The 15092-nt window shown below is 40.7% G+C and overlaps 1 protein-coding gene across 1 annotated transcript in view; it reads left to right on the top strand.

Moving 5' to 3' along the window:
• The window catches only part of CLPTM1 (CLPTM1 regulator of GABA type A receptor forward trafficking), a 40716-nt gene extending 33378 nt beyond the window's left edge, over positions 1-7338 (top strand). Inside the window, exons 11-14 of the mRNA XM_056539673.1 lie at positions 717-812; positions 4661-4796; positions 4928-5095; positions 6692-7338. Of these exons, the coding sequence (XP_056395648.1) occupies positions 717-812; positions 4661-4796; positions 4928-5095; positions 6692-6879 (588 nt within the window). The 3' untranslated portion in view covers positions 6880-7338. The remainder of the gene's footprint in view (positions 1-716; positions 813-4660; positions 4797-4927; positions 5096-6691) is intronic.
• Positions 7339-15092: the final 7754 nt, after the last annotated feature.

Here is a 15092-nt window from a genome sequence, read left to right as displayed (position 1 = left end):
CTATAATCCTTAGATCTGATTCTTATAGGATAGTGGTCTTTAAACTGTGGACCTTCAGCTGTTGCAAAACTACAACTCCCAGCATGCCCGGCCAGCCAACGGCTGGCCGAGCATGCTGGGAGATGTAGTTTTGCAACAGCTGGAGCTCCACAATTTTGAGAAGACTGTCATAGGGTCTTTGCATTGGACTAGACTTCAGAGTGGATGTGGTGTAACTAACGTCACATGATAGTTCTGTCCATTCACAGTAGACAGTACTACTACGCGGTTTTAGATCTCAGGCCCCTTAAACACTTAGGACTTATTCACACAGTAATAACCATTAGGGCAGCTGTTACATGTGCGGTGCTTCTACACAAATTACAGAATTTCATATTCCTACCAGGGTGGTCATTTTACCAGTTTATACAGGTTTTTACACAATAACGGATCTATAGATATGATCTGATAAACCGTAAGAATCGCAGAGCTCAAGTCTAACAAATCAGTCATTGATTGATTTATTTAGTTTTGGAAAAGTCGTTCTAATTGTGCTTGGAGTACCGGCACGAGAGAGTCCACAATTACATTCCAGAACACTTGGAAAGCAGAATACATTTTACAAAACTAAATTAAATGGATGGCCAATTCATTAGATCCGGAGCGGTCGATTCGTTCTGTGGATTCACTTAACTCTTTATCTGATTTTCGATGGTTTGATGTTTTTTGTTTTGTAGGTGGATAGAGAAAATAAAGTGGCCGGTATCTTCCCCCGAGTGACTGTGAAGGATAAATCCACATACGTTGAGTCGGCTACCAAGGTGTATGATGATGTAAGTATGCTATTAAGTTGTGTAAAGGATTGTCCAATGTGGAACACACATTCTGATATACTCCTCCTTTTTTTTTTTTATTAACCCTTTAACGACGCAGGACGTATATTTACGTCCAGCGCCGGCTCCCGCGAAATGAAGCATCACATCGCGTCGGTCCCGGCGCTCATCAACGGCCGGGACCCGCGGCTAATACCACACATCGCCGATCGCGGCGATGTGCGGTATTAACCCTTTAGAAGCGGCGGTCAAAGCTGACCGCCGCTTCTAAAGTGAAAGTATCCCGGCTAGTCGGGCTGTTCGGGACCGCCACAGTAAAATCGCGGCGTCCCGAACAGCTTACAGGACACTGGGAGGGCCCTTACCTGCCTCCTCGGTGTCCGATCGACGAATGACCTGAGATCCAGGCGGGAGCAGACAAGCGCCGATAACACTGATCACAGGCGTGTTAATACACGCCTGTGATCAGGATGAGAGATCAGTGTGTGCAGTGTTATAGGTCCCTATGGGACCTATAACACTGCAAAAAAAAAGTAAAAATAAAGTGTTAATAAAGGTCATTGAACCCCTTCCCTAATAAAAGTTTGAATCACCCCCTTTTCCCATAAAAAAAATAAAAGTGTAAATAAAAATAAACATATGTGGTATCGCCGCGTGCGTAAATGTCCGAACTATAAAAATATATCATTAATTAAACTGCACGGTCAATGGTGTACGCGCAAAAAAATTCCAAAGTCCAAAAAAGCGTATTTTGGGTACTTTTTATACCATTAAAAAATGAATAAAAAGGGATCAAAAAGTCTGATCAAAACAAAAGATCACGGCGCAAAAAATTTGCCCTCATACCGCCCTGTACGTGGAAAAATAAAAAAGTTTTATAGGGGTCAGAAGATGACATTTTTAAACGTATAAATTTTCCTGCATGTAGTTGTGATTTTTTCCAGAAGTGCGACAAAATCAAACCTATATAAGTAGGGGATCATTTTAACCGTATGGACCTACAGAATAATAAGGTGTCATTTTTACCGAAATATGCACTGCGTAGAAACGGAAGCCCCCAAAAGTTACAAAATGGCGTTTTTTTCTTCGATTTTTGGGTAAAATGATTAATGTCACTGCAAAGTAGAATTGGTGGCGCAAAAAATTAGCCATAATATGGATTTTTAGGTGGAAAATTGAAAGGGTTATGATTTTTAAAAGGTAAGGAGGAAAAAACGAAAGTGCAAAAACGGAAAAACCCTGAGTCCTTAACCCCTTAAGGACGCAGGACGTAAATGTACGTCCTGGTGAGGTGGTACTTAACGCACCAGGACGTACATTTACGTCCTAAGCATAACCGCGGGCATCGGAGCGATGCCCGTGTCATGCGCGGCTGATCCCGGCTGCTGATCGCAGCCAGGGACCCGCCGGCAATGGCCGACGCCCGCGATCTCGCGGGCGTCCGCCATTAACCCCTCAGGTGCCGGGATCAATACAGATCCCGGCATCTGCGGGAGTTCGCGATTAAAATGAACGATCGGATCGCCCGCAGCGCTGCTGCGGGGATCCGATCATTCATAACGCCGCACGGAGGTCCCCTCACCTTCCTCCGTGCGGCTCCCGGCGTCTCCTGCTCTGGTCTGTGATCGAGCAGACCAGAGTAGGAGATGACCGATAATACTGATCTGTTCTATGTCCTATACATAGAACAGATAAGTATTAGCAATCATGGTATTGCTATGAATAGTCCCCTATGGGGACTATTCAAGTGTAAAAAAAAATGTAAAAAAATGTAAAAGTAAAAGTAAAAAAAAAGTGAAAAATTCCCTCCCCCAATAAAAAAGTAAAACGTCCGTTTTTTCCTATTTTACCCCCAAAAAGCGTAAAAAACATTTTTTATAGACATATTTGGTATCACCGCGTGCGTAAATGTCCGAACTATTAAAATAAAATGTTAATGATCCCGTACGGTGAACGGCGTGAACGAAAAAAAATTAAAAAAGTCCAAAATTCCTACTTTTTTAATACATTTTATTAAAAAAAAAATTATAAAAAATGTATTAAAAGTTTTTTATATACAAATGTGGTATCAAAAAAAAGTACAGATCATGGCGCAAAAAATGAGCCCCCATACCGCCGCTTATACGGAAAAATAAAAAAGTTATAGGTCATCAAAATAAAGGGATTATAAACGTACTAATTTGGTTAAAAAGTTTGTGATTTTTTTTAAGCGCAACAATAATATAAAAGTATATAATAATGGGTATCATTTTAATCGTATTGACCCTCAGAATAAAGAACACACGTCATTTTTACCAGAAATTGTACGGCGTGAAAACAAAACCTTCCAAAATTAGCAAAATTGCGTTTTTTGTTTTAATTTCCCCACAAAAATAGTGTTTTTTGGTTGCGCCATACATTTTATGATATAATGAGTGATGTCATTACAAAGGACAACTGGTCGCGCAAAAAACAAGCCCTCATACTAGTCTGTGGATGAAAATATAAAAGAGTTATGATTTTTAGTAGGCGAGGAGGAAAAAATGAAAACGTAAAAATTAAATTGTCTGAGTCCTTAAGGCCAAAATGGGCTGAGTCCTTAAGGGGTTAAGGGGTTAAAGGGTACCTTTCACCAAAAAAAACTTTTTATAAATCATAGATTAACGTATGCGGAATAACTTTCCAATAGCATGTTATTAAAAAATATGCTTCTTTCTATTTAATTTTGCACTTTGAAAAAATGACCACTAGGGGTCTCCCTACCAGTCCTGGCAGCAAGCCTTTTTTTTTTTTTTTATAGATTTTAGACTCATGCTGGAGTCCTATATCTCAGACTGCAGCCAGGACACAGACAACCTCAGCACTGCTCCCTGTCAGGGAGCAGTGCTGAGCTTGTCTGTGTCCCGGCTGCAGTCTGAGATTTAAGACTCCAGCATTAGTCTGAAATCTATAAAAAAAAAAAAAATGCTTGCGGCCAGGACTGGTAGGGAGACCCCTAGTGGTCATTTTTTCAAAGTGCAAAATTAAATAGAAAGAAGCATATTTTTTAATAAAATGCTATTGGAAAGTTATTCTGCATACATTAATCTATAATATATCCAAAGTTTTTTTTTTTGATGAAAGGTACCCTATAAGGGAATTATGATTTAATGGTTAGCTTCCCTGTGCAAGTTCCTCACTTCCTGACCAGAGAGAGTCACTATTACTCTGGAGGACGCGTCCTGTTTGTCCTGCATTACATGAACATGCAGCTCATTATTTAAGGGGTTCTTTCAGCAGCACTGCCACATCTGTCCTCAGGTTGTGTGTGTTATTACAACATGACTCCATTCATGTCAATGGAGCTGAGGTGAAATACAAATGTCATGGTGAAAGGCTTTAATAGCTTTAATAAAAAAAAATATATATATATATATTTATTAAAGAAAGAAATGGTACAATTCTTGTGTCCCACAAAATTACTAGTCACAATTCAAACCCTCATACAGCTCTGTCTGTATACAAAGGTTTAAGGCTATTGGATTGCAGTAAAACATAACAAATTACTTTGTAAAAAACAAAGCGTTGTTGTGCAAAATGAGTAAAGCATAATGAAAACCCTGTGAACTTGGTATCGCTGTCATCATACTGACCCATAGAATAAAGTTAGAACAGTATTTTAGAACTTGCATGTATCAATGTATATGAAGGTATTTGTAGTGTTGACTCGATGGTATTCATCGAAGACAAAGGCCCCACTTGCTATTTTCTTTATGTATGTGATGGATTTATATATGGAAAAAAGTATTTTGTATAATGCAATAAATTGTGTCTGGTATATTAGAATGTGGTCCTGGGGAAATAACCGCTCTCATTGTTCCTGTGTTCAGATGGCATTCCGCTACCTGTCCTGGATCCTCTTCCCATTGCTGGGATGCTATGCAGTATACAGCTTATTGTACATGGAGCACAAAGGCTGGTATTCCTGGGTACTAAGCATGTTGTATGGCTTCCTCCTCACGTTTGGTAAGTAACTGGGAGATTCGGTATGAAACCTGTTAAAATGCTGCTCCCTGGTCCCTTTCTTCATTTTACGGAATGTCAAAGCTACAGAGCTCCCTAAACGGCAACACTATTTCCTCTGCTTCATTTTATAGGATTTATCACGATGACTCCACAGCTGTTCATTAACTATAAGTTGAAGTCAGTTGCCCACCTCCCATGGAGGATGCTCACCTACAAAGCCCTCAACACCTTTATCGATGACTTGTTTGCTTTTGTTATCAAGATGCCCATGATGTATAGGATCGGGTGTCTGCGAGATGGTAAGAACCTTATCTTCTGTCATTTTTTCATCTTCCCATATGTACATGAACATCATAGAGCGGCTTCTTTCTCATGACCTCCTCTATGAGCTAAAGTGGCTATTGTTTGGGACTCAGACTGTCCATGTATTGCCTGGTGGACATTCATTCCATCCTCTGTTGTCTAATACTACGTTTCCCCTGCAGCAGACATAGGGAGGAATATTTTCTGCTTGAATTCAGAAGCTAGTGCCGCAAGGCCGGCTTCTCTAAGGGGTTTGTAGTCCCTAGACCGCAACTCCTTGCCTGACCATCCGGGACTTACAAAAATGTAGCCATAATACACCTATGTGGGGCATGTAACTTCTAAAGCTATCTTCAGTGGAGGAAAGCCACAATTTACTGTCCATTTTCACTCTGTTGGTGGTGAAAAAGATAAAAAGGTTGCCCACGTTGTGACAGAGTGTAAGTCAATCCTAAAACGTATCTGTCATTTTAGGTGATTTTTCAGGATAAGCTGTCCTGTACTTGTACATAAGGAGTAGCACTATTTATGACCATTATATAACTTGTATGTGGTATTTTTTAGCAGAATCCCGCTCTGCAGGGTTCATCAATAATTTGCCGTTCTCTCAGAGCTGGTGGGCAAAGCTCACTCCTCCCCTTCCATAGACTTGTATTGCTTGTCTTGCAGGCACAGAACAAAGCTGAGCTGATTTTGGAGCAGCAGGAGGGGAGAGGGATAAAGTTTGGTAACAGGAGAGAGAGCATATTTATCTAATAATAAGATATATTACAAAGTTTCTTTTATTTGCTTGTACTATTAATCTATGCAAAGTTCATTCAAATGAGTGCCTATTATAAGATAAACTCTCCCTGCTCATATATATATATATATATATATATATATATATATATATATAATATATAATATATATATAATATATAATAATTAATATATAATATATATATATATATATATATATATATATATATAATATTATATATATATATATATATATATATATATATATATATATATATATATATATATATATATATATATATATATATATATATATATATATATATATATATATATATATATAATATATGGAGAGGGATCTCTTAGATATGAGAGAGAGATAGATATAGAGTAAAAGTTTTCTGTTTCCAGAATAAGTAGCTGGTGGGATCCCCACCAACTAAACAGAGCAGCGACATGTCTGCTTGGCCAATGCTCCATTCATGGTCTATGGGACCGTCACTCATTTCTGATTTTGGTAATGTTTGGAAGCCTAATAGATAATGGCTGCTTTCATACAATCTGTCGGGATAGGGAATTTATTTTTAGTTTTTATAATTCAGGTTTGTCAGAATAGCGTTGGCAGCTAAATAGTTAAGGCTGTGTTAATCAAACAGTGTGCCTCCAGCTGTTGCAAAACTACAACTCCCAGCTTGCCTTTGGCTGTCCGGGCATGCTGGAAGTTGTAGTTTTGCAACAGCTGGAGGCACACTGTTTGGAAAAACACCGGGTTTAGGGAATATAAAGCATATGGAATCAAATGCCTTAAAAGTTAAACTCCTTTCTGCATTGTGTCCCCGGTCATTCCCCAGACGTGGTCTTCTTCATCTATTTGTACCAACGCTGGATCTATCGAGTGGACCCCACGCGGATGAACGAGTTTGGGACCAGCGGCGAGAGCCCCCCTGCTCTTCCTGTCCAGGATCAGCTAGCGCTCAATTCCCCCAACCCTGAAGACACATCCCCACCCAAACCAGAAGAAGACAAAAAGAAAGACTAATTTATTTTATTTTTAGTTTATTTTTTTTATTTTTTCTTGTTCCCATTCTACATGAACTGTTAAAACCTCCCCCGGGGGGTAAATCGGCTGCTGTTTTATATATAAATCTCCTCTGTCCCCTGACCCTCTTTGTTGAGACGGCATTTCCCCCGTCTGTTAATATGTATATGGGACTGGTGAAGTTTGTCTTTCTCTGCCCCCCCTGTTGCTTTCGGTCATCCTGTCCGTCTTTCTGTCCGGTCCTTTTTCCCCTCTTACTTTCTATCTCTCTCTCTTACTGTTCCTTGCCCTCTGTCTCTCCTACTCGCGCTCCTTCCTCTCTGATAGAATTCCATTGTGCTGTGTCTTTCTTCTTCCTCTCAATCTTGACTCCTCCGTGGGATCAACTTGCTCAAACTGGGTTTAATAAATATGGCCGCTCTTTATCTTCCTGCAGTTCGTGCGGCAGTAATAGTTCAAGATGTTTCAAGCTTGTTTTACACCAAAGGAGCCGTTGTGGATTCTAATGCTACAGACTATAAGCTGTACAGTCAGGCAGGGGCTGATGTGGTTGGTAGTACTGTTATGTGCTTTATGTCGTATGTGTGTGTGTGTGTGTGTATATATATATATCTATCCTACATTTATAGGAGTCCTGTGTATGCCCGAGGAAATAACCTGAGTTGGCCCAATGTGTGAAGTCATGTTATTGTGGCGATTGTTATGGCTGTCATTACACCCATTGTTACTCTGGTACATTAAACCTAATCCACAGATTGGGGTGCGTCATCGCAGGGTGTTAAACTGCTGGGACCCCCGCATGGAGCGGCTACCACTCGGACCTGTGTTGACCACCACAAGAAGCATTGGCTGACAGGCCCTCTATTAAAGCTGGAGATACTAAGCACTGTATCTTCGGGTCTCACTTAGAAATGCGTAGAGGGGGACATGTTGGCCACAGCTTTATATCGTGGTCCACACAGCTCAGTAGCCACTCTGTGCATGGGGAGAGCTGGGGTGCCGGACAGGAGATCGTAGGAAGTCCTATGAATAGGGGAAAAAAGTTTTTTTAATTACCAGAGTGCCCCTTTAAAGAGTACCTGTGACCAAATAAAACTTTTAATATACTTTTTTTTTTTGTTTAATTAGCAGACCCTTTCCCGTTCACTTGCTTTTAAAATTATGAACATAAATATGTTTAACCTGATAACGACCATGGACGTCTATGCTCGTCCAATGGCTGTTAACTGGGTATGATGCGGGCTCCCGACTCGAGCCCACGTCATACCGGCCGGCCCCCAGCTGATTCCTGTAGCTGGGGGCCGGCGTTAATAGCCGACATGCGGCGATCGCCGCGGGCGGCTATTAACCCTTTAGATCGCCACTGTCAAAGTTGACAGCAGCGTCTAAAGGTGCCTGTATCCCGTTCCTGGTGATCCAGTGGGGTGGATGGCCCAGCGTTGATCCACTGCTGAGGTAGCAAATTTGATTTGTCCCAAATCACTTCTAGTACCCAATGAACAGCTGACTAGAAGAATAGTTTTAAATGGGGGGGGGTATGTATTTAGTTTTTTTCTTATTTTAGGGGGAAATGCTGGTTATTATTCGAAATACAGATTTGGTTGCACTGATATAGAGGGTGATTATAGAGTACCTGTGTCACCTGTTTCATGCTGCCCGAACCATCTGAACACTATAATACTCTGAAACAATTGGGTGTTTTAGGTAAATCGTAGTTTCAGGGTGCATTCACACATATAGTAAGTACCCTGTGCATATTTGAAGCTGCAGATTTACATTGAAATCTGCAGCATCAAATACACCCTAAAAAGCCACTGGGACAAAGGTAAGTAGTCACAGGGAAGCGGTCCTCCTTCCTGTCCTCTACTTTGCTGACCTTGAGTGACACATTTCTTGCTATCTGTGTATTGGGACACATCATATGAGGATCAGCTCTTGTGACTACTTACCTTGGTCCTGGCACCTTTTGATTTCTCTGAAGGATTCGAACACTTCATTATATAGTGCTCTGTGACCCCGCTCACTGCACCTATTTCATGCTGCCCTTGGTGACAGGCTCCCTTTACAACAGTGGTCTCAAACTGTGGCCCTCCAGCTGTTGCAAAACTTCAACTCCCAGCATGCCCGGACAGCCGTTGGCTGTCCGGGCATGCTGGGAATTGAAGTTTTGCAACAGCTGGAGGGCCACAGTTTGAGACCACTGCTTTAAGGACACCTGTATTCAGATAGCAAGAGGTCGAAGAGGGTCGTCCTAGGCTTCTCTGCTCGTTGGTTTTACTGAAAACATTCCCTCTGTAAAAAAAGATGGAGGAAGACTGTGTATCTTTCCTGTTGTACGATATGGATTTCCACTGTGCTAAGTTTTTAATTGTTTTGTATTAGGTGTAAAAACCAGTTTTGGATAGCACATGCACTGTTCTAGGGGAATAAGAGGGTGAGGTGTATGGCTGGTGTAATTTCTGTAGGATGTTCATAATCAAAGTTTTAATCCAAGGCCATTGTGTTTTATTTGGGTTGTTCACTTTTTGGACACTGCTGCATGTTCTTCATCTGGCAGCTTTGCCTTTTATCTTTGGCTTGAACTCCATATGTAGTAGGCGCATGGTTCACAGCGTTTTTCAGCGCGGAAAATATTCACCCAAAAATGCATGCAATGCACGGCTCGTTCTTAATGGGAGTGAGCCCCAATGTTCAGTTCGGACTGTGCTTTTTTTTTTTTTTATTCCCAGTACGCATTTCGGATTTGCAAGATGTGCCATGCCTATTCAGAGCAAAATCACGTATGAAACTTAACTTAGGACGCCAACTAGCCTCAGTGAATGGGGTTAAGGGAGTTGTCCTGTATCTTTATTTTTATTTATTTTTTTACTTTTACATACCCTGCCTGGCTTTTAAAAACCTTTTAAATCATGATCTTGTTAAATTTTATAATCCTCCCAGTTCATGATAAACCACCCCCTGCCTTTTATTTTTATTTTTTATTTTTCTACCTTGATATTGCTCTGTATTTTCTTCTCAGTCTCAGTCAGATTTACAGACTGGGAAGGGGCGTTCCCCAGCAGGCTGTGACATCATCTGAAGCCATACAGGGGAGAACTTCCTCCCTCACTCTGCTACACACAGCCCAGAGCAGTTCAGTGTGTGAGATGAGCTATGATTGGCTAAGGCTGCACACACCCTCTTCAGCACTCCAGACTGCATTTCCTGCCAGGCCAGCAGAAGTCCAAAGTCTGCAAGAGATGGGGGGGAAATGTGCTCTGGACAAGTAGGGAGACACCTAGTGGCAGCTTTTTTAAACACAAAACATTAAAAACTTCATTATAATTTTTTTAAACAAAGTACATTAGAAATATTTTTTTTTTATTTACCATAAGAAAGTGCACTAGCAAAAATTAGTTTTAATGAGAGTGCCCATTTAACTTTCCCTTGTGACCTCCGACACCAGAGCCCCTAATCTGAGGCTGGTGACATTACTTCCCACGGAGCTGCAAAATGTAGCATCTGCACCCAGGAGAACTGATCACTTTGGCTATGTTCACACCTCAGAATTTGCGTGCGGAATTCCGCATGGAGATTTCCCAGCAGCAGAGTCCCATTGTATTCAATTCTGCTGTGTGGAGCACACGAGGGAATTTCCGGGTCCGAAGAGTCATAGAAATTGCAGCTTCTCAAGGAAATTCTGCCCCTTAACCACAGTGAATTTCTCCACCATGTGCACACACCCTAAGGCTATGTTCACACAGCTGATTCTGTGCAGAATGTCTGCCCGTGAAAACACAGAGTGGGCATCCTGCATGTTTTGAATGATCCGGCGAGCACTAGGACCGCTTGGAAATGTGCCCCCTAATGTCTAACCTTTCTGCGGATGCTGGCATTGGGAAGAAGTTGCTGCTGCGAAAATTCCGCCGTGTGCACAGTGCAGCAGAATCCGATTAAAATAAATGGGACTCTGCTGCAGCGGAATTTCCGAGCGGAATGTCCACCGTGTGAACATAGTAGCCTAAGGGAGGATAATCGGATTAAGCAATTATAAAACCATGAATGGTTATTTGTTGTTTACATGATGCCCGTGACTGAAGTGTACAAAGTCTTTATGTATATATTACGTCTTTTCCAGATTCAGATTATTATTTTTTTTTTTTGTCTGCCATCTGAAATTGCGCAAATTAATTGGATGGTATACATTAAAGGGGTACTCCGGTGGAAAACTTTTTTTTTTTTTTAAATCAACTGGTGTCAGAAAGTTAAACATAATTTACAAATCTTTCTATTAAAAAAATCTTAATCCTTCCAGTACTTATTAGCTTCTGAATACTACAGAGGAAATTTTCTTCTTTTTGGAACACAGTGCTCTTTTCTGACATCATGACCACAGTGCTCTCTGCTGACATCTCTGTCCATTTTTGGAACTGTCCAGAGTAGGAGAATATCCCCATAGCAAACATATGCTGCTCATGGGGATATTCTTCTACTCTGGACAGTTCCTAAAATGAACAGAGATGTCAGCAGAGAGCACTGTGCTCGTGATGTCAGCAGAGAGCTCTGTGTAACAAAAAGAAAAAGAATTTCCTCTGTTGTATTCAGCAGCTAATAAGTACTGGAAGGATTTAGATTTTTTAATAGAAATAATTTACAAATCTTAACTTTCTGGCACCAATTGATTTGGAGTACCCCTTTAACAGTAAAACTTTAATATTTCAGCAGCCTTCTGATCATAAGTTTGTGCAGTGCGATCCATCCCCCCCTTACTGCCCTTTTACAGCTGTCAGGGGGCGGTCCAGACTACAGTGATGTCTGCAGTTACTTCTGGGTAGTCAGTAACCCTGCAGCAGACAAACACCATCTCAGAGTCAAATTTAAAGTATATTGCAAATAAGGTTTATAGGGGGCAATGCCAACCCCATGTGCTTCCCCCTCTATAGGGTTATTGTGCTGTAAAACGTGTCTCACAATACTAGAATCCTCCAACGAACAAAAGCCGCCACGAGGCGTAGGTGCGCGGTGGTGAAAAAGATCACACAATTTAGGGTGTCCAAAAAGTAAACAACCCCTTTTGAAAAAATAATAATAATAATTAATAAAAATTAAATAAAACAAAAATACATAAATAGTAAATTATTTTAAAATAACTGGAAAGGGCAAACAGAAAATTGTTTAATTATTAAAGTGATTACAATGGAGATGTCATAATCCAAATTAGATGGTGTCATTTTTATTTAATTTTTTTTTAGTCTGGACACGTTTAATTTATTTGTACAATGCTTCTTAAAGTAAATTTTTGATTTTGATTTTACACATGGGTTTGTGGAGTATAAAGATGGCAACTACATAATATAAGCGATTAGAGGGGTACAAATGTATGATTCCCTATTCTGTCTTACAGCTGTGGTCATCAAACTGTGGCCCTCCAGCTGTTGCAAAACTACAACTCCCAGCATGCCCGGACAGCCAACGGCTGTCCGGGCATGCAGGGAGTTGTAGTTTTGCAACAGCTGGAGGGCCACAGTTTGGAGACCACTGTCTTACAGTATATAAATACTTGATTCTTTGCTTACATTTGTACTGCAGGTGCCACCTCGGGTCGCAAGTAGAGATCAACATATTCACAGTATGCGGCGGTAACGCTAAATCTCAAGCCTCTGTGGTAGATTGATTTTGTCTAGAAAAAGTAGTTCCGTTTTCCTAGTGCTCAAATTTTCCTAGAACAATTGGAAGGCGGAACTATTCTTTCTAAAAAAAAAAATGATAAAATTATCGACCGCTGCTGCTTGAGATTTGCCGCTTTGTACGGCAAATTCTCAACCACTCTAGTTATCAGCAATAAGATATATCAATCAATAGTAAATGTGAATACATGAGACTTGGGTATTAGAACAGAGGGGCATTTTTTTCTCAAGCAGCAGGTGGTTCTGCTTTTAAAAGACACCTCCTCCGCATGTTTTAAAGGGGTACTCCAGTGGATAACATATTTGTATTTTAAAATCAACTGGTGTCAGAAAGTTATACAGATTTGTAAATTACTTCTATTTAAAAAAAATCTTTACCCTTCCAGTACTTTTTAGCAGCTGTATGCTACAGAGGAAATTCTTTTTCTTTTTGAATTTCTTTTTTTGTCTTGTCCACAGTGCTCTCTGCTGACACCTCTGTCCGTGTCAGGAACTGTCCAGAGTAGCATAGGTTTGCTATTTTCTCCTGCTCTGGACAGTTCCAGATATGGGCATCAGGTGTCAGCAGAGAGCACTGTGGACAAGACAAAAAAGAAATTCAAAAAGAAAAAATTTCCTCTGTAGCATACAGCTGCTAAAAAGTGCTGGAAGGGTAAAGATTTTTTTAATAGAAGTAATTTTACTAATCTGTTTAACATTCTGGCACCAGTTGATTTAAAAAAAATATATATATGTTTTCCACTGGAGTACCCCTTTAAGAAAAGAAAAAAAAACAGGAAGGGGGAGGAGGGAGATACAGCTGCAGTTTTTGTCTGTAGTTTTACACAATGTTTCCTGTTGACCTTACATTCAATGTGTAATCTCCATGTTAAATGTTAATGGCATAGCCACAGGATACGGGAGTTGCTCAGTGCAGTTTTTGTGAGTTTGGGCCAAAGATGGGCATCCTCTCAGCTTGTCGCATACATTTTTTTGTTTTTTTTAAATATATATTTTAGCTCCACAGAACATAAGGCAGCCTGTTACAGCAGCTCAGCTTCCAGTAATGTTAGGTTCACATTGCCATTAAAGGAGTAATCCAATATAAAAAAAAAAAACAAGTATCCACGGGATAGGGGCTAAGTGTCTGATCGTGGAGGGTCCGACCGCTGGGACCCCTGCAATCTCCCGCCTGGTGCCCCAGCTATCTGCATGATTGAGGTGTGTTGACAATGGCACAAAGCTGCGTCTGACACACTCTCTCCATTTATCTCTCCAGGATAGCCGGAGATACATGAATGCTGTATCTCCGGCTCTCCCATAGAGATGAATGGAGGGGGAGTTAATTAAAAAATATTGGACATGCAACATTTTTTCTAACTCCCCTAAAATACTGGACACCTGATGGACCCCATTCAGGTCCGTGGGATTCTTAGGGACTCAGTGGTGTCTATGTTTTCAGGGTCTGAATGGTTCCATTGTTTGCACCAAACCGGCCCAGAATGAGATGGAGCTCAACAGAAGTGTGACTGCAGTAACCTGTCATGGCCACTAAACAATGTATGGTGCTGTCTGCTTCTGACGCTGTGTGTGCAGGTACCATGGCCGCAGCAAAGATCTGATCCGCAGGGTGTCGGCACCTCACTCATCTGACGTTGCTGACCTATTGTAAGGATAGGTCATCCATACATTTAAAGCAACCAATCACATTGCTTCTTTTATTTTTCACAGGCCTCTTTAGCCCATTGTGGACATCGGATGTACATGTACGCCCTAGTCCCGCTCCTGTTGTAAGGAGCATGTTCAGCAGCAGTGTGCGTGTCGTACTTGGTGGGTCCTGGCCCATGTCTGGCATTAACTGATCACAGCATCTAAATGCAGGATAAAAGATGACCAGCTAGCTTGCTGATTGGGAACATTGCACCAAAATATCCGGGTCCCAATCAGCTGAGAGCAAGTGTGGAACGTCCTTACCCATTTCATCCGATTGGTGCTCCTTCAGTGTAGAATGCCATGGCAGACTGCACTAATGGAGAGCTAATAACACTGATTAATGGTGTGCTATGGTGGGTTATATAAAAAAAAAAAAAAGTAATGAAAAAAAAATGTAAATAAACATACATGGTATGCGGAAATGTCAAAAATATTAAAGTATGATGTTAATCAAACCACATGGTCAATGGCGCACACGTACAAAAGAATTGATGGTCATTTCATATAGCAGGAAAAAAAAAACATAAAAAGCGATCAAAACAAAAGGGGTACAGATAACAATTACAGATCACAGCGCAAAAAATAAGCCCTCATACAGCCTCCTATAAATTGGGTATCATTGTAATTGTATGGACCTACAGAATAAAGATTGTCATTTTTGCCAATAAAAACGCATTTCGTACAAACAAAAGCCCCCAAAAACTACAAAATGGTGTTTTTTTTTGTTTTTTTTTCCTCTTTTGCCCCACAAATATTTTTTTTGTGGTACAATGAGTGATGTCATTTCATGAGTCTTTAGGACAGGCCATCAATATGAGATGGGTAGTGATCTGACACCTGGCATCGCCTGCTGAT

The sequence above is a fragment of the Hyla sarda genome, chromosome 9 (assembly GCF_029499605.1).
Source record: "Hyla sarda isolate aHylSar1 chromosome 9, aHylSar1.hap1, whole genome shotgun sequence".
Lineage (NCBI taxonomy): Eukaryota > Metazoa > Chordata > Amphibia > Anura > Hylidae > Hyla > Hyla sarda.
Note: the sequence above shows the minus strand (reverse complement) of the source record. Positions and strands in the feature narration are given on the sequence as shown.